This window comes from Centroberyx gerrardi, chromosome 5 (assembly GCF_048128805.1).
Source record: "Centroberyx gerrardi isolate f3 chromosome 5, fCenGer3.hap1.cur.20231027, whole genome shotgun sequence".
Classification (NCBI taxonomy): Eukaryota; Metazoa; Chordata; class Actinopteri; order Beryciformes; family Berycidae; genus Centroberyx; species Centroberyx gerrardi.
This window is the reverse complement of record NC_136001.1, coordinates 29,344,165-29,369,491: the sequence shown is the minus strand read 5'-3', so window position 1 is coordinate 29,369,491 and position 25,327 is coordinate 29,344,165. Positions and strand designations below refer to the sequence as shown.

Genomic DNA, 25,327 nt, shown 5'->3' with positions numbered 1-25,327 from the left:
CGAATGAGGAAAGACGCTCCTTGGAACGTGGAAAGGTTATTGATTTGTCCTGCAATCATTTCCTGCTCTTTGATATGCAAACGATCTAGTGTGAATTTACAGCAATCCTATCAGACTCATTTCACAGTTCTTAGCCCCTGCGTCTCTCTGGAGTCCTCCGCCTCATTAGGCCAATGTTCTCCATTACCAGCATAATTAAAATCTTTAGTAGCTTATCAAATTAAAAATATTTTTGCTGATCGTATTGAGATCTTCACCTCACAGTTATTTTCCACAACAGGAATAAATTAAGACTAAGCATTTTGCACACAATGTATTACAATCTGGTGCTTGAAAGGAGCACTTCTGGTATCTATAGAGCTGGTGATTAGAAATGGGGGGGGAAAAATCCGGAGAATATAAACCCAAGGAGATAAGCATGTGCAAATCATCTTTCATTTGCCAGTGCTCATTTTGAGAATGGATTTAATTAATTGTAATGTTAAACGAGTGGTCTTGCCCATTGCTCTGTGGTTTAATTCACCACATATCCAAGGGCTTCTTTCACCATGCTTAAAACATGCGGCTTTAAGCGCAGATCTGAATACCCAATACAAATCCACACACATCCTGCTATTGGATCTTTCAATATGCTATTAAAAATATGGGTTACCCCAATGCAGTATGTTTTGACTGACAATACAAATAGCCAGAGAAGCTGCGCCTATGAGGCTGAATCTTATTTTACATATCAGCTTTAGCCTCATTTGTGTCAAATGAAAGCAGACTTCTCCTGCGCGGTAACAGACACGCTATAGACGGACACATACACATATACATTGTGTGCAAACAAAGGCTCAGTTCTCCCAGACACGGAAAGTGGGGTGCACAAACACAGCATTATCCTTCCTCATCCCCAATCTGGCCCTGGGTGTCGGGATCGCTGTCACTCAGAGGCAGAAAAAACACACACACTCCGTAGATGTATTTCCAGCGCGCTGCAAAATGTCTTCTGTCTTCAAGGGATTTTTTTTTTTTTTTCAAAGGGCTGTGTGAGCTGCAGTGTGCTTGACTTGTTAAATGAGGTTTAAGTCTTCTGTGTCAATTGGAGGCGGTGCAGAGCTTTAAGTATTTTGCACATTAATGCGCTTTTGAGAATATTACCCCAGGGTCCTGTTTCTCAAGGAGGCAGGGGTGGGGTGTTTTCTAGCGTTGCTATTGTAAACTTTTTGTTGTGTGTGTTCTCCCCGTCTCTGTTGTTGCGAGAAAATGATGGTGATTATTCAGATTTCATGCCTTGTCTGGATGTTAATTATTTACTGTGGGCATGAAATGTGCGTGAATGCCAGGGATTTGTGTATACAAACACGCTTCAGATCACAGGAAAAAGGGGAGGGGAGAAGGAGGCAGGGAGGAGGGAGGAGGCACGAGCTCTCAGTGCATTACCCTGTAGTGGAATATTTTCTAATTAATACTCGGCTTTGTTTACAGACGCTTTGATTTAATTAAGTGACGAAGAGAGTTGGATTAGCTGTTAATTGATTTAATTATCCAATTTGTTTGTTTCAGGCATGATTCCAGCAGATCTGCAGCAACTGTGGAAGGAGGTGACGAACGCTCACGTGAAGGAGGAGCACAACAGCAGCAACAACGGCCACCGGGGCCTCGACCTGTCCTCCCCGGCACCGCCAAAGAACCCACTCCTCAACCAGCATGCCTCCACCAACGGCCAGTACATGAGTCACAAGAGAGAAGCGTGAGTCCCCCCCCCCCCCTGCCACCTCTTTTGTTTTTTTCCTAATCCCCAGAACACACACACACACACACACACACACACACAAATGCACGCATACGCTTCACATCTTTCACAATGAGACCATGGGTCAGCGAAGGCACACGAGCTCACAATGACCACAGCTAATGCCTTTATACAGCAATCGTTTTTCAAAGCAGCGTACCTTCTCTTTTATGCAACTTCCAACTGGTAGTTATTAGGTGTGAAATACTCTTCACTGTCATCTTTATCCAAAGCAAACAGGAGGCCTATGCGCCGTCTATTCCCATTTAAAATTGCGATTTCTCACCGGGCCTCAGTTGATGGACACGTCCCCATAGGCTTTTGCCCACAGATTAATATTAATTTATAGTTTGTAAGTACTATTTTCATTAAGGCCAACACAGGCACTTTTCCTGTGTGCCTGGATCCAGCTGGGAATTTCACAGAAATACCTGGGAGCAACGGAGGGATTTGGAGAGGAGATTGCAGCAAAGAAAATGGAATCACCACGCTATTAATGAGGGGGGTCAAGGGTGGTATTGTGTCAGTTGCACATAGGAAACTGCAGCTGTGACTTAAAGCTGCATTTTCCTCAAAAGCAGTCAGATTACCAGTGTCTTTACAGCAACGGAAAACCACACATCCTGAACACTTCAAGTCCCCTTCAGACTGGGACATTGTTGACGTGTAAAAACACCCTTAAATCATCGCCTGTCAATTCAGTAAAACAACTTTTGAACACTACAAGAATAACAGTCAGAAAACTATTATAAGACAGCAAAAACATATCCTTTACAGTACATACCCAACATCGGGTGTTGCTACTACATGCTGTTTCATTGCTAAATGAAAGAGAATGGTATCCGACATTTCAAAACCAAGCTAAATCACCTATGATAGACATTTACTAAATCTTCTGAAAGATTTATAGATTTTCCACGAGCTCTCTGAGCCGCGTCTGTGTCTTTAAGGAAGGAATTAATTTGGCATCTAACACATTTACTTGTTTTCTTGCACCGAAGCCTGATCTTTGAACTGCTAGTGAGGAGCCTCCAGGCACCATGAGCTCACTGCATAACATCTGACTTGTGTTTCAGTGATCAAAACCTACGTGTCATTATGAAAGCAATGCCGATGAAAACATGTTTAGCACACTAAACCAACAGGCCTTGGGAGGTGAAGAGGGGTTCACACAGACTGCTAGTGGGGGGACAAACAAGCTAGCAGAGGGGATCTGGCTGACTGACACCGAGGGGAAACACTATGATTCATTGATGCTCAGATGCAAATTCAAAGCAGTCATTTCTTTCCAAGTAGTGTCATCGGTTTGAAATAGATTCACACGGCCATATTACCTGCGAAAGAAATTTGTACCGGCTTATACTCTTCTGTGTTTCAACGTTATCTTCCGAACGCAGACACACACATACAGTCGCGCACATGCTGGAAAAAAAAAAATATATATTTCAATTGGGAGAGTGTTAGTCCTCTCACAGTTGACAGTATCCAGAGGCTTCCAGTGCTTCATCCAGTGCCTGGCTGACTGTCTGGTTGCCATGTGGCTAAAGACTAATCAGAGGGGAGGATATTGACACGCTCACTCCATCACGCGTCGTCGCCAGCGAGCAAACAAGGTGAGCATCAATCGCGGGAGAAGGTACAACAAGTCCCAACTGAGGGGCTCCATGAAACATCGGAGAAGACATAACGCAAAGAGCTGGCACCCCTCCGCCTCGCGCTCACTGTCAGAGATTAAAGAAGACGTCAACAGCAGTTTAACACTCGCTTCGCTGAAGAAGGCAATCTGGGCCTGAATATTCACCCAGTATCTTAGATCTGTCAGAAAACCAAGCAGGTGATTCTCAACCCCTCTCTCTCTCTCTCTCTCTCTCTCTCTCTCTCTCTCTCCACTAGGCATGGATTACCCAAGTTTCAAACACGCAATTACTACGAACCGATGACTGATACAAAGTGAGCACAAAACATTCCTTATTAAACACTGGATGATGCTAATTTAGATTCACACAACCAATAATCCTTTCTTGTGTTAATTTTGGCACACTTAAATCGCAAAACTATCAAGAGCATTATTCCTCTTTTGATGATGCAGACTCAACTCTAATCAGAATCCATGGGAAGAAAAATGAAATATTATTAAGCGTGATTATTCCACGCAAGGCTCTGAGAAAACGTCTGTATTATAATCCAGGGATTTGAATAATCAGGTTGAAGATAATGGGCTGGGCCGGCCTGGGCGTAAATAGAGAGCATCCACTCATCCTCCCAGTGCTGAACTTAATGAACTTTTAATTGATGCGGTTTTGCAAGTCCTTTTGTCATGCAACAGAAACAAGCCTCTCTGCTGATGGGCCTGTTTTCCCGACTGGCTTCAGATTGGTTTACAGCAGGCCCTAAGTACCATGTAGTTAGTTTCATGTGTCATATAAAATCTGCCCAGGCACAGCGACGCCTGCAACTAAAACCTTAAGTGCATCCACAGGCATCACTCGCCGGCTTTGCACTTCCGTCTTAAGGAAGGAGGAGAAATTCAATCACTGCCGGCTTGACACACCGAAGACGAGGCACGTGTTCCTGCTTTTAGCTGTCTCAAAGAACACTTTGGCAGGGCAGGCTGGGATTTCTGTTTGTCTGAACAACAAGCCTGATACGACCAGGGCCTCAGTCAGTCAGTCAGTCAGTCAGTCAGTCAGTCAGTCAGTCAGTCAGTCAGTCAGTCAGTCAGTCAGTCAGTCAGTCAGTCAGTCAGTCAGTCAGTCAGTCAGTCAGTCAGTCAGTCAGTCAGTCAGTCAGTCAGTCAGTCAGTCAGTCAGTCAGTCAGTCAGTCAGTCAGTGTGGTTCCCCAGCCCAGGCTCAGGGACGCATGGAGAGCCAGGTCGTCCTTATTCAATGATTTGCTTATTTAAATGAAATGTTTCCGATCTGTATCTGACATCAATTCCCAATACAGCGCCGCATCAGCCTTGTAGCGCGGAGCGTCCTCACAAAGCGCTTGGCCCACTTTACTTCCCAGCAACCATCAGTAACCACAGCTCAGGGACTGTAACGCAGCAATCTGTTAAGGAGATAAATAATCAGATTTGGCACAACACTCCCATCTCTCTCGCCTTTCATTTGTCTTACACCAGGAAAATGATAATTAAATCATTTAGGGTAAACCGTTGAGTGGCAGAGAGAAGAGCAAGAGGGAAGGAAAGGATGGAGTAGAGGCCCGGAGAGGTAAAGGGGGGCCGCAGGGGAATAGACCGACATCAATACCTACAGTGAGGGAGAGTGTTGTGACTGGATTCACACACTATGGCCAGACTCTGACCTAGCATCGTGGACATCAATCTTCCCTCTCTTCCTGATAGATTCAGCCCATCAGCACGCCGAGCCATAGATCATGACTTGTTTATGACCCAAAGCATCTCATCAAAAGAAGTGAACTAGAATACAACTGGCTGCCAGCTGTCGAAACCCTCTTTGTCTGCAGTTCCTCCTTTCTGTGTACAGATAAACATAGTGCAACACCTGGAAGGTGTAGACACTTTCTGTCCGGGTCTAGAGGCACTTTAATGTTCCTTCTTCTCCAAAGGAAGCTGGTGACACGGTTTTCCTCATTGCTGTTACAAGATCATTAGAGTGTTCTTCCCCCAGGGCTGCCTGACAATAATAACATCCTGACAGACCTGTCGTGGGTGCGAGTCAAATTTAACGCAACGCGGGGAACTGCAGAGCTGTTTTTCTTTTTCTTTTTTTCTCTTTTTTTTTTTTTTTTCCTAGTGCTGAATGAGTTCACAAACGGGAGAAAACCCCATGAATCCTATGCTCTTCTCCTATTACACTAATGTAGCTCATTTGGTGTAAATTCTGTCATTTACTACTGTTTAGCCATCCACCGTTTAAAAGGGCTCTTCTGCCGCCAGCCCTTCACAGTGCTTTGTGCTCACTGAGTCCCAGCGCACTCCACATTTCAATATCTTATTAATACAGAATTAACCAACAAGCCTGCTCGGAAAGAATTAAAAAAGGATCTCTTTAAATTAAAAACCAGCGCTACCTTCAGCAGTCCACACATTTCCTTGTTAAAAACTCATTATAATAGGTCTTCTGCCATCTATTTATTAGCTGTATCAAAACAGAGGTCTTAATGTGAATGCATAATTCATAATTGAATTAAAAAAAAATTCTGACTTTTGAAAGAGGAAAAAAAAACTGCTAACCACATTCATGAATGCTTGACTGCTTCCTAATTGCAATGCAATTATCACATGTTATGAACAATGTGAACTCTTAAGCAAGTAATTATAACACAAGGAAACCTGTGACGACCCTTAAAATTTCCTACTTGAGGTACAGCTTTACTAACATTGATACAAATGAGATTTTAATCTGAACATCAGCCTATTTAATCCTGCAAAATTGGCACGCCACGATTAGATTAATTCCTTTTTTTTCCCTAATTCAGTTTTTTTTTTTTACCGTAATTTTAATTCATGGCAGATGGATGCACTCGATTGGCTTAACAATGCAAGAACTATTATTATTTTTTTGTTTTGTTTTTTTTCCCCCCTGTCCAAGGAGTCTCCTTAAGGAGTAGTAGATATTGCCCCTTATTGAATATCCATATGAATGAGACCGTAGTGGTTGGAGTGATTCCCTAATGGCAACACAACAGGGTTTGGGGTATAATGAATCTCTCCCTGTCCGGCCCGTCTTCAAGCTCCTGGAGAAGGGCCCATTACATAAGCGGGGCTCAGACTGGAGGAGGAGCAGCAGTGATGTGCTCAAGAGCCACCAGAAGCACAGGTGGTAGCGATATAGGCCAGTCCCCCAGGCTCTTGTAGCTGAAAGTTGTGTGTCTTGTATAGTGCCTGTGTCCATATGGCTGCCTGTCTCGCTCTCTTAGCAGACACTGCCTCCACACAGGCCCCTCTCGCTCAGCGCCGGTTGTGGTTTTCTCCGGTTCCACGCCTCTCGCCATATGGAAGATGTTGTGAAGTTTGTTTTTCAGGGACGTTCCCCGCTATTTAGACTGATTGTGAGGAGCCATACGCTCCCCATAGATGTATGCGTGTCAGCCCCTGGCGATGTGGATTGGTCAGTAGATAAATTGCTACCAGGCGGGGATGTTTACAGTTTGCGCACGGTGTGAAGGTGGCTGATGCATTTGGGGGTTTCATACTGTGGTACCGACTTCTCCAGGTGGGTTCTGGGACACGATGCTGCAGGCAGAGCGGGAAAAGCAGCGACCGAGGGTGCCCCCTAGCAGTCTTGATCAAAGTGAATTGCAACATGGCTCAGTGGTACTAAATAATTACATATTGATTTGGTTCTGCTCACACAAGGGCTGCCACGACAAGAGTCTCCTCTTCTAAGAGTAGAGCAAGCAGAGATCACAGTTACGCTGATCCCACGCCGCCCAAAGTTCAGAGATCAACTTCAAATCAACGTTTTCATGTCGAGACATCATATGGTTCACAGTGGGAGGTATGAGCCAATGTACAGGCACCAGCTTAACGCCAGCCACCATCATCCTCGACCCCTAGTCATGTCATGTGGCTAGAGGCCTGTGAGAGGTCAGAGTGAAATGTCTGTGTTCCATAGAACTTGTGATCTGCTATTTTGTAAATGTAAATTAGTATTTATTAATTAGTGTCTCTGTCCCTGTCTCTCTCTGTGTTTCAGATCCACGCTAGAAGAGCCTTCTCACCACAGTCACCCTCTCTACGGCCACGGGGTTTGCAAGTGGCCTGGATGTGAGGCAGTGTTTGACGACTTCCAGTCATTCCTCAAGTAAGTGGAAAGGAGTCGGAGCTCCGCTTCTATCAGTGTTTGTGTGTCCTCATCTCGGGTCGATTACACCTATTGTACCCCCCCGGCGTCTTAGAGGCACTACAGGTGCAGCTGGTTGTTATTCCTGAGTGTGGGTGCCGGGCTGGCCCTCTCCTGACGAGGGTGCTGAGGTGGGGTCTCCTTCTGAGAACGGCAGGGGCCTCTAATTCCTGTGATAAGTGCTGTTCCCATGGTGACGGGAGCCGTTTTTCCCAAACAAACAACGGGAGGATGTTTATCTGTGGCAGCCCACACTTAGGGCGCTCCGCATGTTTGCCCTTGTCACTGGACAGGGGGATTGGTGTGTGTGCCTTTGCCTGCCTCGCTCAGCTCTTTCTGTCTTTCTCTCAGTGGTCTGTTTGTCTTTCACCCTCCTTTCTCATGCCTCCTCTCTTTCACTTCTTTTTTGTTTCCAGTGTCCCTCGTTTGATTGTAGAGCCACACACCAGCTCCATGTTTTGCATACTAAAGCGGAAATGTAACTGTGTAGGCTTCTGAGAACTAACCAAGTCAGCATCACTTGCTGTGTAGCATCTTCCTGTGATTCTGAACTGTGTGCAACCAGGTTGACCCTGTCCAGCCTGATCCAGGCCTTTGTTTTGCTCTATGATTCCCTGTCTGAGCCAGACCCCTGGTTTACTAATCAACCCTGTGTGCAGTGCGCTCTAGGTAATCCAACACATAACAGCGCCATGGTTACGGAGAGGATGAAAACATCTGCGTTGTGGCAGCAGATCAATGGCTCACTGTCACCCCGGATTAGTCGCACTTTAAACAAGATATGACACAATTCCATTATCCTAAAACAAGCACTCAGCGAACACAGAGTTTCCTCACAGACACGGGAGAGATAGGTGTTGCGCAGGACTGCCGCACACTCAGCTGAAAGTTTTGACTCTCTTCGTCAACATTTTGAATCCTCTTTTGATCCAATACAGAAATCCACTTTGAGAGCAGTTTATTTTTGAAAAATCGTGTAACCTTCAATTTCTGGGCGAGACAAGAAAATAGGATAGGTACAGTTTTGCATTTTTTATGGTTAAGAATTGATTTTCACCAAGTTATTCAACCTCTTATTAAATATTAGCAAACAGACCCCCCATCCCACCACACTCCTTTCCCCAACTGAAAAGCACGCACACAAACACATTTCAGCTTTGGGAGTGCCCCCTTCAATCCATCACTATTTATTGTATTCTGACATTGCCTCACCCTTTGTTTATAGAAGAGAGGGGAATTAAATTCTGTGCGCCCGGTAAAGCTCTGCCTTAAAAAGTCTCTAAGTGCACTCTGCTATGTTTTTACAAGTGTTTTTATCATGGCAACATCTTGTTTACTTTAGTTGCCTGCCTAAACTGCTTGGAACATGTTAAGAAAACATTTGGGGAGAGTCTCCACAAAGCTGCCTTTGTTTAACAGCGGGCAAGAGTGCGAGCAGCTCACCAAGGTGTTAACTCTCAAACCCTTAAGCACTTCCACATGAAACCCAGCGACTGATACTCCGGGCCTCCAAAAAGAATCACAAATAAAAACAAAGAATAAATCAGGCATTATAATTATTTTTTTAGAAAAGTCTCCTAAGGTAGAAATGTTGGAAAATAAAGGTGAAGAGAAATGTGTGAGTGTGTGTGTGTGTGTGTGTGTGTGTGCAGTCAGCAGAACACAGTGTACTGTGTACCAGAGAGAGAGAGAGAGAAAGGTGAGGAGGACTCTAACGTCAACCAGATTTCAGCTCCACATGCCAACAGTAACAACTAACACGGGACTGAAATGTTGTTTTAAACCGTGCGCATATTTATTCTATCTTTTAAAGAAAACATTACATACCTACATGCACTATCTTGATAAATACAAAGCACCAAATCCCTATCCCTGTTTTCCATTCAGCGCGGAGCGGGGTGGGGTTCGGCTCATAGCAGAGCCTGGTGTTTTTATGAGGGTCAAGACCCTTCTCTTCAGTGTCCAGTCAGAGGTCAGAGCCAGTGAAACACTGCAGTGCCCTCTAGTGCTGCACGCTCCGGCTGCTGGAGCCACAAAAAGTCAGCTATCCAGTGAATTCAATATCCAGTGAATGCTGAAGAAATAGTGTTGTGAGGTATACACCATTTTACTGTTAGAAACCATACAGGCACTTGGGAAAGAACACAAACAAGCAACAAAACAAAACAAAAACAATGAACTCCTGTTAGAAATGAATGCATGTATGTTCAAAAAAACTGAAATTCTTAAAAAAAAATAGAAGTAAATCAAATCCATGATTTTTTTTTACTGTCAAAAATAATTGGAAATATGCATCAGAAATGTATAATGCATTTTTAAGCTTAGTTAATACAGAATAGACATCTGTGTGCAATTTAAAATGAGAACAATTCCAGCCAACAGTGAGCAAGATAAATCTTCCATAGGGACAGTGTTAAGCTCTTGGTCCAGTCTATATAATTAAAAACTGTAAAGAAAAAGAAAAAAAAACACAAGGCACTCTAACTGATATGTAAAAAGCTGACTGTTTAAGGAATGTCTGTTTAACTTGTTTTATTGTGGCAATTTACATTAGGGACTGTCATCCTGCCAGAGAGCTTTTAAAAGCGGCTTCATTTGAAGTCCAGAAAGTGACACATGCCAACGTTCATAGTCTCTCTCGATGTCAATTCCCCATATCCCCTGCTCCCGTGTCCAGACGCTCCTCTCAAGGCTGCATTAGGGCCATTTGAATATTTCATTTCCTATTAATTATGCACTGTGACTCTCCATGTCATTAGAAGAAATAAAGTGGAATGTAACAAAGGATGAAAAGAAGCAGGGCACATGGCTCCTATGAACAGAGAAATTCCAAAGCTCCTCACGTAGGCCACCCTTCATTGAAAATGCAGTCTGTGCCAGTTAAATTGAAGTTGAAACGTCTTTACCTATTATTTTCTTCTTTGAAATTTAGTAAGATGTCCTGAAATGTTTACCAGTTTCATTCTCCAACCTACTTAATTAAATGGGCATTTATTTGATTCAAGCAAATGGACAGCCTAGAGTAGACGGAATTGATTTCAGCAAGGGGTTATTGCCCACGCTTTCTTTAAATATGCCTTTTTAATTCCTTTTTTTTTTTTTTTTTTTTTTTTTGCCAAAATAATTAACTTCAAGTGCTGAATGTATATCACAGGCATTTTGAAAAATGTATTATCAAAACACAATAGGCGGACCTGCGGGGGGGGGGAAAGACCACATTTCCCATAAAGATTTAAATCATCCACCTCAAGGTTGAAAATACCCAGCTGAACAGAAACCTTCACATTTCGAGCGGAGCACTATCAATTTTGCATCCCCTCACATGTGTCTGTTTTCCGGGTGTATGGGTGGTTTTTAATGCACAAATGTGTTGTCTGTACATAACGCAATGGCCTCAGATTTATTGGGCCATCATATTGCCAGCGCTGCCACCGTGCCGGCCCGGGTTGACTCTGGCTACTGTTGATTTGCAGTAAATGACAGAAAAAGTGCATTTGAGAAGGCAGGCACGTCGCGCACCATTCTTCCATCTGCCGGCGCCACTGTGTGCACACAGAGGCATGCCTAGTGACAGTGACCTACATGGTCACCGAAGATGTGATATAATTTATGATATATATAATATATTGGATCCATTAGCGAGCATAATGAAGTAGTGAAATGAAAGGGTATTTGTGAAATCAGTTCAAACATCCTGCTCGGATTATGATTAAATGATTAATGAAATGCCCCTGCATAAGCATTTTCAAACAGTAATTCATGCGGAGGCTGATAAAATTCCTCCAATCATATTTCCTTCACTCGTGAACCTTATCTCCACCATTTTATATAAATCACGGAAAAAAACCCTGTCTGCTGCCCGGCGAGCTACTTATTTAGATTAGTTATAAACGTACAGGAAAAGAGAACATCTTCGCCGTATAAAATAATCACGCATAATTATATCCATAATTCAAGTTTGTGACAGATTCCATCTCCTCTTGCTGTTGTCCTCCGCCTTTCGTTCTGGCTTCATTTGAGTTCTCTTAATCTTGATGACATAATTAACAGGAAAAAAACACCAAAATAAGGCAAATCGACCATGCAAAAAAGCAAGGTGCACTGAGAGGACATGGTATTAGGGCGCTGGTGCATAATTTACCCAAGGAATCCAACCTGAAATTCTTCAATCATTCCTCTTATCTATGAACTCAAGTTGGAGCAGACATGACCATCATGAAATATGAATGTCATTCTTCCCTGTTAAAAGAAGTATTTCTCCACAGGCTCTGAAGATAATATATTACTAATCCTTGTAATATTTTTGCTGCTTTTATTTAAGCTCTGCATACTATTTACCCAAATATTATGATACATTCTCTTACAGCGCGCAGTTGTTTTGCTCTTAAAACTCTAAATAAAATAATTACCAGATCGCGTCATTAAGCTCACAAGAGTTTTCTGTGACATCTGAGAGGCTGCAGAATGCGAACGCCAAGCTGACATCAGCTTTTTGTGTGTTTTTTGTTTTCCAGGCATCTTAACAATGAGCACGCCCTGGATGACAGGAGCACGGCCCAGTGTCGGGTGCAAATGCAGGTCGTACAACAGCTGGAGCTGCAGGTATTGTCTCAACGTTTGTTTTGGCCCAAATATTTGTGTGTCGTCTCCTCCTGACACTTCCTCAGTGTCTGCCGCACCCCTCCCTGTCCATCTGATATCAGCCATGGGGTCACTCGTGGAGGGGGGGCGGTAGAATGAAATTATTTTGTACATTTGCGAGTAACCAGTCATTAAAAATGTGTTATGTATGCATGACAGCCAGGCAAAGATATATGAAGGGCCCGGGGCTAAGTAGAGAAGATAATTACATTTTGAATTTTACTGGGTTTTAAAGTTATTTATGACTTTTAACTGTTTGGCACCAACAATAAAACACTTGGTGAAATGCCTCGGCAGCACAGCGTGGATGGGCGCGCTCAATGTCGAAGGGGTTCATTGAACGGAAAAGTTCCCCTAGCCCACTGCAGAAAACTGGGATGTGGATAATCACTGGTTTTAATGCAGTGTCCTCTCTGAGTGGTCTTTCATGCGCTTTTCTGTGAGGGAGAAAAAAAAATATGCATATGTACATTAAGTATGCACTTATGGAAAAAGACATGGTTCAGTGTCAATCCATTAGTGGGGGTTTGTAATGGCCAGTGAAGTGTGTGTGTGTGTGTGTGTATTTGGGGGGGGGGGGGTGGGTTGAAGGGTGAGCATGACCCCCTATGTTGAAATAAGGTTGCGCTTCTTTATTAGTATGAAAGGGTGAAATGAAACAAACCATTCCATTAAGTGGTATTTTTATTTATTAGTGGCCGCCACAGTTGCTAAGCAGATCTAGCGGAGAGCACCTTTAACGTATTACAGATTTTATGCAATATCCACTTACAGTACACATATTAGCCACATAATACCCAAATAATGTCAGATTGATTATGATTACAAAACAATCCTGGTTTACAGAATGTTAACCTTCAACAATGAGGGTTATGAGTTCAGTTGCTTAAACATTACACCACACCGACGCCCTGTTATTTCCGCTCCGGCTGTGCATCATCCAGAGGGAAGGAGCGAAGGTTTATCAGACACACACTTCCTCTGCATGCAGCCTATCACCATAATATAAGCTGGCAGCTAAGACAGCACCGAGTTTTAGACAGGTAGAGAGGGCTTGGGGTTGTTATTGGCAATGAGACGCAGTGTAGTTTAACCTTGAATTGGAGACGCTAACTGTTAGATTGTGTGAAGCAGCTGACAATCGGACAATTTGGACCACATTAGATGGCCCACAGAGCAAAAACAGATTTGCTGAAACACATTAAAAATAAACTATGCCTTCTATGCAAAGGGATGTGTGCAATATATAGAAATGGATTTTTTTTTTTTCCATGAAAAATTTAATGCCTTCTCCTTCCTCATTACAGCTAGCGAAAGACAAAGAGCGTCTGCAAGCGATGATGACGCACCTCCATGTCAAGTCCACGGAGCCCAAAGCCACCCCACAGCCGGTGAGCAGCAACCCTGTCATACGTCTCTCTCTCCCCAACCCCCACCCCCCCCCCTCGTCCTTTTGTTTGTCTTAATTGGCACACATGTATTCATTAATCCATTCCTCCATCTCCTTATTTATCTGCTAAACAAAAACAGCTGTTCTCTTGAGGGAGGCTGTAAATATTGTTTGGACCACATCTGCTGACATCCGAGATTCAATTTGGTTTCTGTGATGAACTGGATGCACACTCTGTAACAGCCCCCATGGCAGCCTCAGTGAACTGGTGCCTGTTTGGGCAGACAGAAAAATGAGAAACCACAGGGAAAAAAAATAGCAATAATAATAACAATAAATAATAGAGTTTTTTTTGTTTTTTTGTTATTTTTTTGGCGCTTTTCAAAGCAAAGTTACAAAGTGCTTCACAGGCAGGAAAATAAAAAGTATATTTATTGAAAAACAAACTAGGAATTAATGCTAATGAATATAAATATAACAATGAAGCGTGAAAAAAGAAAAAGTGCTATTTACAGCTATGGGACACAATTAGCAGAATAGAAACAATTAAATAAAAGCAAGTCTGTAAAAGTGTCATATTTTAAGAAGCGATTTAAAGGAAGATACTGATATTGCTAACTTGATCTTGTCAAGCAGGTCATTCCAAAATATTGGGGCTCTAGTAGCGGAAGATTGATTGCCATTTTGATTTTAATATAGATTTTTGGGATGGCTGAGAGGATCTCAGTCTGTGCTCATATAGGGTTAGAAGGTCAATGAGATAGTCAGGAGCTACACTCAGCCATTCCATTAAAATCAGTTCTGTATAGAAGCTAAACTCAGGTGAAGGGATAACTTTCCTCAGGTCGGGCATTCATACAAAAACTTAATTTTGCCTATGTTTCGTGGCATTTTTAACTTGCATATTTAAATTTATCAAAGACAACACCGGGGTTTCTGACGGTACATTTTAACTTGGCAGAGAAAGAACAAAGGTCATTTTCAATTTGAAATCTTGAGCATAAAGTATTTATCTTGAGTGCATGTGGTATTCCGGTGATTCACTAAAATCTGCTGCGGGACAACTGAATTTTGAGTAAATGTAACAGCAGATCAATTTATTATCTCCTCGCCACATTCCAAGGATCATGCTTATCACTCTTAATATATGTCATGCCATAAAGCATGTTGCTTAATCCTTATCCTATAGGGGTAAGGGCTTAACATATGGCATTTAAGTATCTGCGCTATTTTGTCATGTTTAAGAAGGGGCCCCACTACCATATTTCAGTCAGTGTGACAGTTCATTCGGACAGCCAAATGTGCAAATATCATTTTACTGCGGGGGGTGAATTTGGAATCACACACACACAAATGCACAATATACATGCAGAAGCCCTCTTTCTCCCAGCACATTGTTCAGCCTGGATCATTTATTTACAGTCAGAGAGGTGGCTATTGACGTGCAGGGGCTGTATGTGCGCTCCACACAGCGCAGCCAGTCAACATAAAGCGCCTGGAGATGTCGAATGACAATAGGCTGTCTGTTGGAGCTGTGCCTCTGTCACACACGCTGATTGTGCAGATTAGAGTGCAGAACGAGGGCCCTGACACAGGGACATTTGTATATGAAAAGTGGTTGGGGCGGCAGATAGCATCTTGAGTTCCCTACCTCTCCTCTCTCCCCGGGGCCTGTGAGAATGGCTGTGTCAGAGCTCAGCGTTAACACTCTCAAGGGGGCGAGCAGGGATTTTTATTCAAATAAATAGACTCCCATTCTCCAGCGCCGCGGTGCATGCTGTGAGCCGCTATGAAATGCTATGATAAATATGTCTTGCTTTGGCTGGGTGAGTGGTGGACTTACACAGGTCAGGGCCCGTGGCCCCGCCGAGGCTTTACTGAGATTGCAGCATCAGAGGTGGCCACTCCAAAACCTCCTCTGAGCAGGAGCAGAATGAGGCTGTTCTCTGGGTTGGCTATTGGTAGGAGAAAAAAAACAACACAAAACAGACAGTCACAAGAAACAACTTTGTTCTCTCAGTAATTGCCAGTTATGTTTTTCTGCTGTTCTGTGCTATTGCATATAATAAAGGAATGTATAAGCAGCCAACTGCCACAGCAGACTAGCTCAGATGAATTTGCTGGTTTACAGTTAGTCATAATTAAAGACAAACAAACTGATACTGTGCATGCACAATGTCGAATGAATGGGATTCAATTTATTCTTTTGAGCCGGATGGGGGCGGGGGTAGATCAAAACAGAATGCGGCACATTAACAGTGTGTGTTCCTCTGTGTGTGTGTGTGTGTGTGTGTGTGTGTGTGTTTGTGTTTGCCTCTGTGTGTGTGGGTGGGTGTCTGCACTCGGTGTCACTAAGCATTCTTGTCAGAAATCTGACCTTTTACGCCATACATAATTAAGGAGGGACTTTTTGTTTATTTTCTTTAGCAGCTTGCCGAGTCAAAGCCAGTATAATTAGATCACCAATTACCATTTAATTAATTTCTGTCTGAAGTCTCATTTTGTCTAGGCACTGGAGTGAGCCCAAATGGTGAGGCAAACAAAGGCGAGGCTATTACCAGCCTGTCTGGCCTATTGTTGAAGCCTCTCTGTGTTTATGGCCAGGGAATATGGATGAAACATGAAACAAAGCCTGCTAATCCACAGGAAGAGAAGTCAACACCGCGGCCCCATTCTTTTGATAGCATTGTGTCAGAAACACACAAACCCAAGTGTGATTTATTTGGTTCTTGATTTAGAATAACACTCCTTCTCCTGCTGCTGGTGAGGACGCAGTACACATTTGTGCATCCCAGCAGTAATCCAAATTATTTGGGTAGACTCTGCCAAAAGGCGTAGTTCAACCTCTGAAACGTACAGTAAATAGACATTGCAAGTAGCTAGACACATGTCCGTTAAAATGGGAGAATCATGAAATAAATGACCCTAATTTTAGCTGGAAAAATGCTAATTAATAATTGTAAAAATAAAAAAAAACTGATCTGCTATAACCTTTAGTTTAAAAAAAAAAAGAGATTTCTTTATTATATACGTTCCTGTCAAGCTGACTCTGTGTGTGTGTGTGTGTGTGTGTGTGTGTGTGTGTTCGGGGGTGGGGATGGCGGGGTAATGAGTGTTAATGAGGTGGTTGGTAATTTGGCGGCTGAGGAGGATCAGTGTGGTTGTGGAGAGTCAGATGTTAAACACTGTCTGTTCACTCTCACCTGTCTGGCCTCAGACCTTCCGTCACCTCCACGCCATTATCTGCAAAAATTAGACATCTGATATCCTCAACGCAATCAACAAACGATTGTCAAAGATGAGATGTGTCCTGCCCACGGTCTCTCTCTCTCTCTCTCTCCCCCTCTCTCTCTCTCTCTCTCTCTCTCTCTCTCTCTGTATTTTTTCCTCTTTCTTTTCCTCACAGTCTGAAGTCATGTTTAATTTGGAAACTGGCCTCCTTCGGCAAATTAGCAATTAGAACAATTTTGTGGGAATATGTATATGTGTCATTAGTTTTCCTGCCAATTAATAGCTGGAGCATGGGGTCAGGCTAGAATTTTCCACTTGACTGCTGCTCCAGTATGGAGGCTTGGCACTGGGTTTGGAGCCGCCACAGCTGCTGGAAGCCATGCTATACCTTTGGAGCACTTGCCGTAATTAGTTTACCTTGTAGCCATTATTACTAAAATCCCTCCTTCCCCCTCGCCCGCCCCACCCATCCGCACACGCAGCCCCCTCAGTGGAAAAGCCAGCCCCTCTCTCCACAAGGCTCTCCACGAAAAATACCGTGGGGCCATCTTTACGGCGGCCGTCGTGGCCCTGATGATGGAGGTCAGTCAGATACAGTAGTTAATCATCAGATCACCTCCATAAGCAGCTCCTAATTAGAGTCCTCACAATACAATTCCAGCTTGTAATTAGCCCAGATTGGCTGCTTCCTCTGGCTGCCTTATTAGCGGGGCTGCTCAGCGGTAGGTGAGAATCACACTGTCATTTGTCAGAGCCGTTCGGGCCGCCCATCTTCCGCTCCACACTCCACCCTCACTGGCTGCCACGCCGCCCAGCCACAGAGGGAGGATGAGGTGGGGGCGTGTTGTCCAAAACGGGGTGTGAGGGACAAAAGATTAAACAAAGGCGGTGAAACGGAGAACCGGGGAACTGGCCCGACGAGGCAGAGAGAGAATGGAGGAGGTGGAGAGCGGAGGAGCGGGGCTCGCGGGTTGTTTTCCAAACATTTAGCGAACGTTCACGGATCATCTCAGGGGCTGCCCGCAATTAGAGCTGTGATATGCATAGTCAATGAGCCGTCTGAGACACAGGGGTAATTAGCGGACTAACCGAGCTCCTGTCTGTCTGTGTTTCTCTGTTTGTTTGGTGTCGGTCTGGTTTCCTCTCCCCCAGCTCAACCTGGTGTCCAGCGTCACCTTGTCCAAGTCGGCCCCCGAGGCCTCTCCTCCTCTGAGCCTGCCCCAGACCCCCACCACGCCCACGGCCCCCCTCACGCCCCTGTCCCAGACCCACTCCGTCATCACAGCCAACAGCCTGCACAGCGTGGGCCCCATGCGACGGCGCTACTCAGACAAGTACAACATGCCCATTTCTCCAGGTACTGCACGATGCACGCACACGCACGCACTCACTCACGTGCACACGCAAACACAGTAAACTCCACGCTCACCCAGCCTTGCTCATTAACTGACACGCATACACACCACAAACCATAATATACACACACAACCACGTAATCACGCTGTAATTGTGTTATCAGCCACCGCGGCTGCTGACAGGAGCTTGACTGTTGACACCTGATCATTTAATTCCATGTTGACACAGGTATTTAATCTTTGTATTTGTTCCCTGTGTACAGATATCGTTCAGAACAAAGAGTTTTACATGAATGCCGAAGTTAGACCACCGTTCACGTACGCCTCGTTAATAAGACAGGTAAGGACTCTACTTGTGCCGCTCACAACGCATTTAATCTGTCACTTAAGGAATCGGGCCCTTATTCTGCTCCACTCTGTCTCGGCTTAATAGGAAATATAGCAGATAAATATTCAGCGTGGACACAAACTACTTCTGTTCCACTTTTTTCTCCTCCCGTTCCTTGTTAAATTTCAAATACAATTTAGACGCGCAGGAGCAGATTAACCATCTGCAAATGAGTGCAAGAATGCGCACGGGATTCAAAAAACGGCCACATATAACAATTGCTTTTGATTAAGCATTTCAGTGGCTATGATTATTATGAAATTCATTTCACACAACAGTAGGGATGAACCTGTTTTAAGATGGCCAGTCAATTATCGCTGGGCCGCAGTAATCTGGGATCTCAGGAATTAATCTGAGCCAGCCATAATTGCTGCCCTGTAATCTGCCTGAGAAATGTTTTCGCTTGCCCTTCATTTACACCCACAAAAGAAAATATATTCAAATCTGCCGATTGGAATGAGAAACGGAGGAGGCTTCCATAAACAGAGCGAGGAGTACACATCACACGGACAGTTGCTTTCCTGTTGTCTGCGTTTTTCTCCAGAGCGCACACACAAACCTAGGTGCCTCCTGTGAATTATTGATCATTTTTTTGAAGGGAGCAAAATTGTAAATGTTTGTTTCTGTCACTGTTCCTCATCCAGGCGATCCTCGAATCTCCAGAAAAGCAGCTAACACTAAATGAAATCTACAACTGGTTCACACGAATGTTTGCATATTTTAGGCGCAACGCAGCGACGTGGAAGGTAATATCGCCCTTCTTTCCTGACTTCTTTAAACCAATACCGAGGGGGAAGGAGACGCTGTGTTGATGTTGGGGGAATTAAATGATAGCCAGGCATATCAACTTTATAAATGAACCTTTACCCAATTCATAACAATACACCACTTATTCTGTCCAAATCGAACCGCCCTTTACACAAACATTTGAACCTCACAGCAAAACCAATGAGAGGAAAATGTGCATTCTTGTAAAAAAAAAAAAAAAAAAGAAAAAACAATCCCCCCGTAATGTGTGGGGATGTTTTGGTGGTGGGTGGCATGGGTTTAACATAGCAGTGCTTTGCCAGTGACTCCTGGCTGAGCCCCTCACACACACTTCAGAACAAGGAAGACTTTCTTTTCCACTAGACCACAGACGCTCACACACACATACACACACACACACACACTAAAAGCAAACACAAAAAAAACCCAGACTACAGAGAGGGAAAGTGAGAGATTAAATGAGATAGACAGTGATGAAGCATTGAAGGCTGCCCTCATAAGCTTTAGCTGATCTGCCACATGCAGCTGGGAGACCCCCCCCCACACACACACACACACACACACACACACACCACACACACACACACACACACATACCACCCTCTCACTGTTCACTGGTCCTCCGTCAGCTCTCACACTTACTGACAGCCCTTCCATAGGGGCGCATTGGAGTTATAAACACAGGATCCCACATCCCTACACACACACACACACACACACTTACTATATCCACATGCACTCAGTATAGCTCCTGGCATAACAAAGGGATGATATATACAGGTCTACTCATGCCTCAGTGATCAGTGGATTTACAAAGTGTTAACTGCATACTATAAAAGTATGACTAAACAAACCAAAAGTTAAAGCAGAATACAGCTGTCTTTTTTAATAACCCTTCTCTTGTAACTGAAAGTGACACGCCAAAATGACCAATAATTGTTTCAGTCTAAACATTAGTTTTCCAGATCTTTGTTCATTTGTATTGATTGATCATAAATTGCTGCTCTGTGTCTGATAAGCAAAGGGATGTTACTGAAATGAGAATGTATTGCCATGGAAACCAGGAAATATTTATGCATTGTTTTAGTCATTTGATACTTTAGCACCATTTACTGCCAATAGATTCCTGATCTTATTATTGTAACATCCAGGTTCAATCATGTGCCTGTCTAAATATTTCTGCTCTGAAATGAAATTTTTTCAAAATGATATTTTTACTGTACTGATAGCAACCTTGTTTTTTTCTCTCCTTGTTTTTGCACCTACTGCAGAATGCAGTCCGGCATAATCTTAGTCTTCACAAGTGTTTTGTGCGAGTAGAAAACGTAAAAGGGGCTGTGTGGACAGTCGACGAAATAGAGTTCCAAAAGAGACGGCCTCAAAAGATCAGTGGGTAGGTCCGGCCTGTTGAGCCCCGGCTGGCGTCTGTCTCACTGTTGACTGATGGGAAGAGGCTGCTGCTGCTCCATCTCATTGTCTGTGTGCCATAACGTCCAAAGTCCCTGCTTGCTTTGGCGCGCCTTCCCTCCATGCTTTCAGAAGCCCTTTGGTGATGCCCCGTAACCCACAATGGCTTATGCTTATTTTCATGTTGATCCTCACCCTCTCCCTCCCTTCCTTGTTCCTGTGTCTGTCTGTGTGTGCGTCCTCTGTCCTGTCGATCACTGCATCTGCATCTGGCTGTCCCCCCCGCCGGTTCGCTTTCCCAGGGTGCCATTCGCACCAACCTTTCCCTGCATAAGTGCTTTGTGAGAGTAGAGGATGAGTTTGGGTCCTTTTGGACTGTTGATGATGGGGAGTTTAAGCGCGGCTGCCACATACAGCGAGGCCGCCCTCGGAAATACGACGAGCTGCTCGTACAGTAAGCACTTCCGCCTGCCCTGCCACGGCCAAGCCCCACCTGCATGCTCTGCCTCAGTGTTCCCATCATGCCTTTGTGTTTAGCCCCTCATCCATCATGCTTTCACAAGATCTGCTTCCATCAACCTGTTCTTCCTTCCTGTGAATTGCAAAGTGTTCAGATGGTTGTGTGGTATTGTCATGTCACTGAACGTCTTAGAGCTATAGCCTTAATATCCACATTACTACACCAGTAAATGTATTTAGTTGTTATATAAAGTTAAGTGCATTGATTTCTTTTGTATGCAATGTGATACTATACAGTAGGGATGCATGCTAGGTGAGATATGAGTCTGTGGTTGTAATGTAATTTCTGTGTCTGCAGAAGTCCAGCCTTAGTGAAGAACATTCAGACCAGCTTGGGCTATGGTCCGGCCCTCTCTGCTGCCTTCCAGGTAAAAAACACCGCTCCGCCTTCAGCCACCTTTCTCTGCACTCCAGAAGAAAGGCAGGAAATAATAAACATAAGTTTGTCTCCACCTCGTACGCCCAGTCACCTAGTCTTTGCTTTTTGGGGATGTGCGGGTATATGTACAGTGTGATGGGCGACTGAGAAAGTGCTGACAGCTCTCTTCCGTTTCGCATTTAATGCTTTGCGCTTTGCTTTTCAGGCTTCAATGGCAGAAAACAACATACCTCTATACACTACTGCTTCCATTGGAAGTCCCACCCTCAACTCCCTGGCCAACGCCATCCGTGAGGAGATGAATGGAGCGATGGACCATGGAAACAGCAACGGCAGTGACAGCAGCCCGGGACGCTCGCCCTTGCCAGCTATGTGAGTGGCACACACAGGCTTTCTATCTCCACCGCTGTCTGTCTAAGAAGGGGGAAGAAAGTTAGAGTTTCAGCTGCATACACCGTTGGCACAACCACACTCCAAATATAGTAGATTTAGATGTGGGGGAAAAAAAACTAATTTCAATGCCCACCCAAAATGCACTAAAAATTACCCTAAACATGGCATTAGATGAAAAAGAAACAATGCCAAAGAGGACAATAAATAAAGCGAAGAGAGATGATATTGGAGTGGTTGTGTGTGGGGTCACGGCCAGAGCTGTGGCCAGCCTCCCTGTAGAAAAGGAAACTCCACCTTTTCGAAGCTTCCATCGCCAGGCCGGCCGGGAAGAACAGACCGGAGCCCCTCTGTTATTTTAACAGCAAGTTTATAAACTCTCCTTTATTGCAGTTCAAAAATGTGTCCTGCCGTCTGCCGAGTCCCGCCATAATCACCGCTCCAATTTGTTAAAATATTTACAAAATGCCAGAACGCAAAGTGACAGAGCTGCTGTCTTCGACACACTGAAACATGAGCCGCAACACATTCGAAAACCCCTCTGAGCCGCTGAAAGAAAAACAACACAAAAGCATAATTAGTCTGGAAGACATGATCCAAGATTCTCATGTAGGAAAGTTGCGGTCGGCCTGGAAACCGCAGCTCCCCGTTCACTTGTTGTATAGGAGTGTCTGCTAAGTTGTTTGAAGCCTAAAATAATACGGCGCGCGCTGCATCGTTTCCAGATGTGGGGGCAGACCACCGATGTACAGCGAGGGTAGGCTCGGGGATGGCCTCCTGAAATGTCTGAGCTAGAGGGAAATTCTGCCTGAAAACAAAAAAAGGTGCAGTAATGAGCTCCTGGCCAAATGGAGGAAAGTGCCATCCCTAATCACTGTGAACATAGCTCTGAGCATGGCTGTGGAACAGGAAAGGCAGAGACAGGATGGGTGTGCTGGCCTAAGGGCAGCCTGCTTCTCCCTCTGCCCCTCTGCCTCTATCTTTAGGCTGATAGAGCCCAAACTCTCTCTTTTCCACAATTATGTGCATAAGCTTTATGCAAGTACAAAATGCGTTAAGTCTATTTTCTTTTGCTTTTAAAGAATGTCTTTATTCTCTTTAGCAGAACACACCCAGTGTTTCATGCCTACCGAGACCGTGAGAGCATTAAATGTTATGTAGCACTTACTATATATTCCATCACTTACTGGAAGTGTCCTCATACTCCCTTTGCTCTAGGAATAACCCATAAAATACCAGGTAGAAAAACATCACTCTCTTCCCATTCAAACCTATTATGCTGTAGCTCAGACAGTTCCACGTTCAAGTTCATCCACTGCCGCTAACTCTGTAACAACATGTGTTTTCCACATGGCCCAGTACGCTGCTGGTTGACAGAACCCAGCTTTTTAACACTGTGAGGAAAGCAGAGCAGTTCTCTTTAACAGCCAGACCAGAATCAGGTATCCAGAGAAGGCTAATTACAAGCAGAGTGTAGAATTAGCATGCAGTTCAATAGCATAATAATAACAATTTCATGTCTGCCCTGCAGCCAGGGAGTGAGACCCGAGGCAACGGGACTTGTGGAGTTACTTTGATCTCGAAATGATAGAAAAGCTGACTTTACTTTTTCCCCTTTTTATAATTTACACCAAAATATGTCAGCTCATTAGCATAGGAGCATCTCCATCACAATAGTCGCAAATCACACAAGACATCCTGGCGTGAATAAATCAAATGCAGGCTAGGGTGATGAAGAATGTGCCAGTTGTCCCTTGTTGTTGTAGTAAATGAGCCCAGCGCCTCGCCTTGACATCGCTCTACCTCCACTATAGCAGGCTGGCACCGCAGGTTAGAGCGGCAAGTCTCCTGCAGCTGCTCATAATGTTTTTTTTTTTTTTTTTTTCCCCCTCCTTTCTGCCACAGCCAGGCCTCCTCTCCCCCTGTGCTTTATTCCTGCTCTGTTTCTGTAATGAGAAATTTGGCAGATCTCATCTCTTTAGTGCCTCTTTTGCCCAGGCTGCGGGCTGGGGGGGGGGTTCATGTTTTTGCCTTGTTTACAAGTGACAGCGTTATTATTCTCATAAGGGCTCTGTTTCTTATCACAATGTTGTGCCGAGTGCGCCGCCGCTGCTCTCCTCGCGCGCCTTTCCTGCCAGCGCTTTTCTTCCCTTATTGACACTTGGTTGAAAATATGCATTAATTCTGGAGTTTAAAGCATGTATGGCGGTGTCTGGTCGCTGTGTTTGCTTGAAGTTGATTAATGATAGAAGCCGGCTCGGGGTCGTCCTCTGGAGACCCGCCTCGCAGGTTGTGCATGTTAACGAGCAGGAAGGGGAACACACAGCGCGCCGCTGATCCTCCGCCACCAGGAGGCTGACAACGGCAGCCCACTCGCTCCGCAGAGTCCATTCTCTCCTCTCCTCGTCTCACGTTGTTAATCTTCCTCATTTATCAATTCTAAGTGAATACCCTGTTGTCGGTTGCCATGAAAATAAAAAGCCTGCAGCTTTCCCGGGATTGGAATACCTCAAAAGAAAGCTGAAATTATCATCAGTACCAGTGAGGCCCCCACTCAGAGTTTCATTGAAGCCAGACATTTGTTTTTGTTCCCCCTTTTCTTCCTTTATAAACAGAATCAGTATCTCTTTTTTTTTTTGTGCGCGCGTGTGCATCTGTGTGAAAGGTTAAAAAAAAAAAAGGGATTGAAGAAGTTAAGGATAGCGGAACTGGGGCGTCGCTCCATTTTTACGCTCTTCTTCTCCTTCCAGGCATCACATCAGCGTTAAGGAGGAACCACTGGACCCCGAGGACCACGAAGGGCCGCTCTCCCTGGTGACGACTGCCAATCACAGTCCGGATTTCGATCACCACAGAGATTATGACGACGACCAGGGCCACGACGACATGCTGTAAGGCTTAGTCCACCCCCCACCCCAGCCCCCCCTCGCCCCCCTCCACCCCACCCCCCCCCCCCCCCCTCGGCCTCAGAGGCAGAGGCAGTCTCGGTCATCTGGGAGACGGGAGCGCTCCGCAGATACGAACGCTGAACTGCAGTCTCCGCCGCTGATGACAGCTCTCAAATGTCTCCAATTGACTTTTAGTGCCATTACAATACATAGTGAAAACACACACACACACACACACACACAAAAAAAAAAATACGTCCCGCTCGGGGGATATTTTTTTTTTCCTTTTGATTTCTTTCTACTTTTGATTTAAGTGAAACTTAAAAAAAAAAAAAGTGAACTTGATTTCTACTCGACGTGGGTCGGACGGACTTGTTTGG

At 44.5% G+C, this 25,327-nt stretch overlaps 1 protein-coding gene across 6 annotated transcripts in view; it reads left to right on the top strand.

Moving 5' to 3' along the window:
* The window catches only part of foxp1b (forkhead box P1b), a 98,671-nt gene extending 73,602 nt beyond the window's left edge, over window positions 1-25,069 (top strand). For 5 of the 6 annotated variants that reach the window (XM_078283566.1, XM_078283564.1, XM_071922959.2 and 2 more), the window contains 11 exons: window positions 1,549-1,735; window positions 7,445-7,552; window positions 12,106-12,193; window positions 13,540-13,623; window positions 18,006-18,210; window positions 18,472-18,548; window positions 19,241-19,342; window positions 20,636-20,757; window positions 21,589-21,658; window positions 21,875-22,041; window positions 24,810-25,069. In XM_078283566.1, coding sequence (XP_078139692.1) covers window positions 1,549-1,735; window positions 7,445-7,552; window positions 12,106-12,193; window positions 13,540-13,623; window positions 18,006-18,210; window positions 18,472-18,548; window positions 19,241-19,342; window positions 20,636-20,757; window positions 21,589-21,658; window positions 21,875-22,041; window positions 24,810-24,954 — 1,355 coding nt within the window. In that variant the 3' untranslated portion in view covers window positions 24,955-25,069. The remainder of the gene's footprint in view (window positions 1-1,548; window positions 1,736-7,444; window positions 7,553-12,105; window positions 12,194-13,539; window positions 13,624-18,005; window positions 18,211-18,471; window positions 18,549-19,240; window positions 19,343-20,635; window positions 20,758-21,588; window positions 21,659-21,874; window positions 22,042-24,809) is intronic. The other variant, XM_078283565.1, reaches the window with a different exon arrangement.
* Window positions 25,070-25,327: the final 258 nt, after the last annotated feature.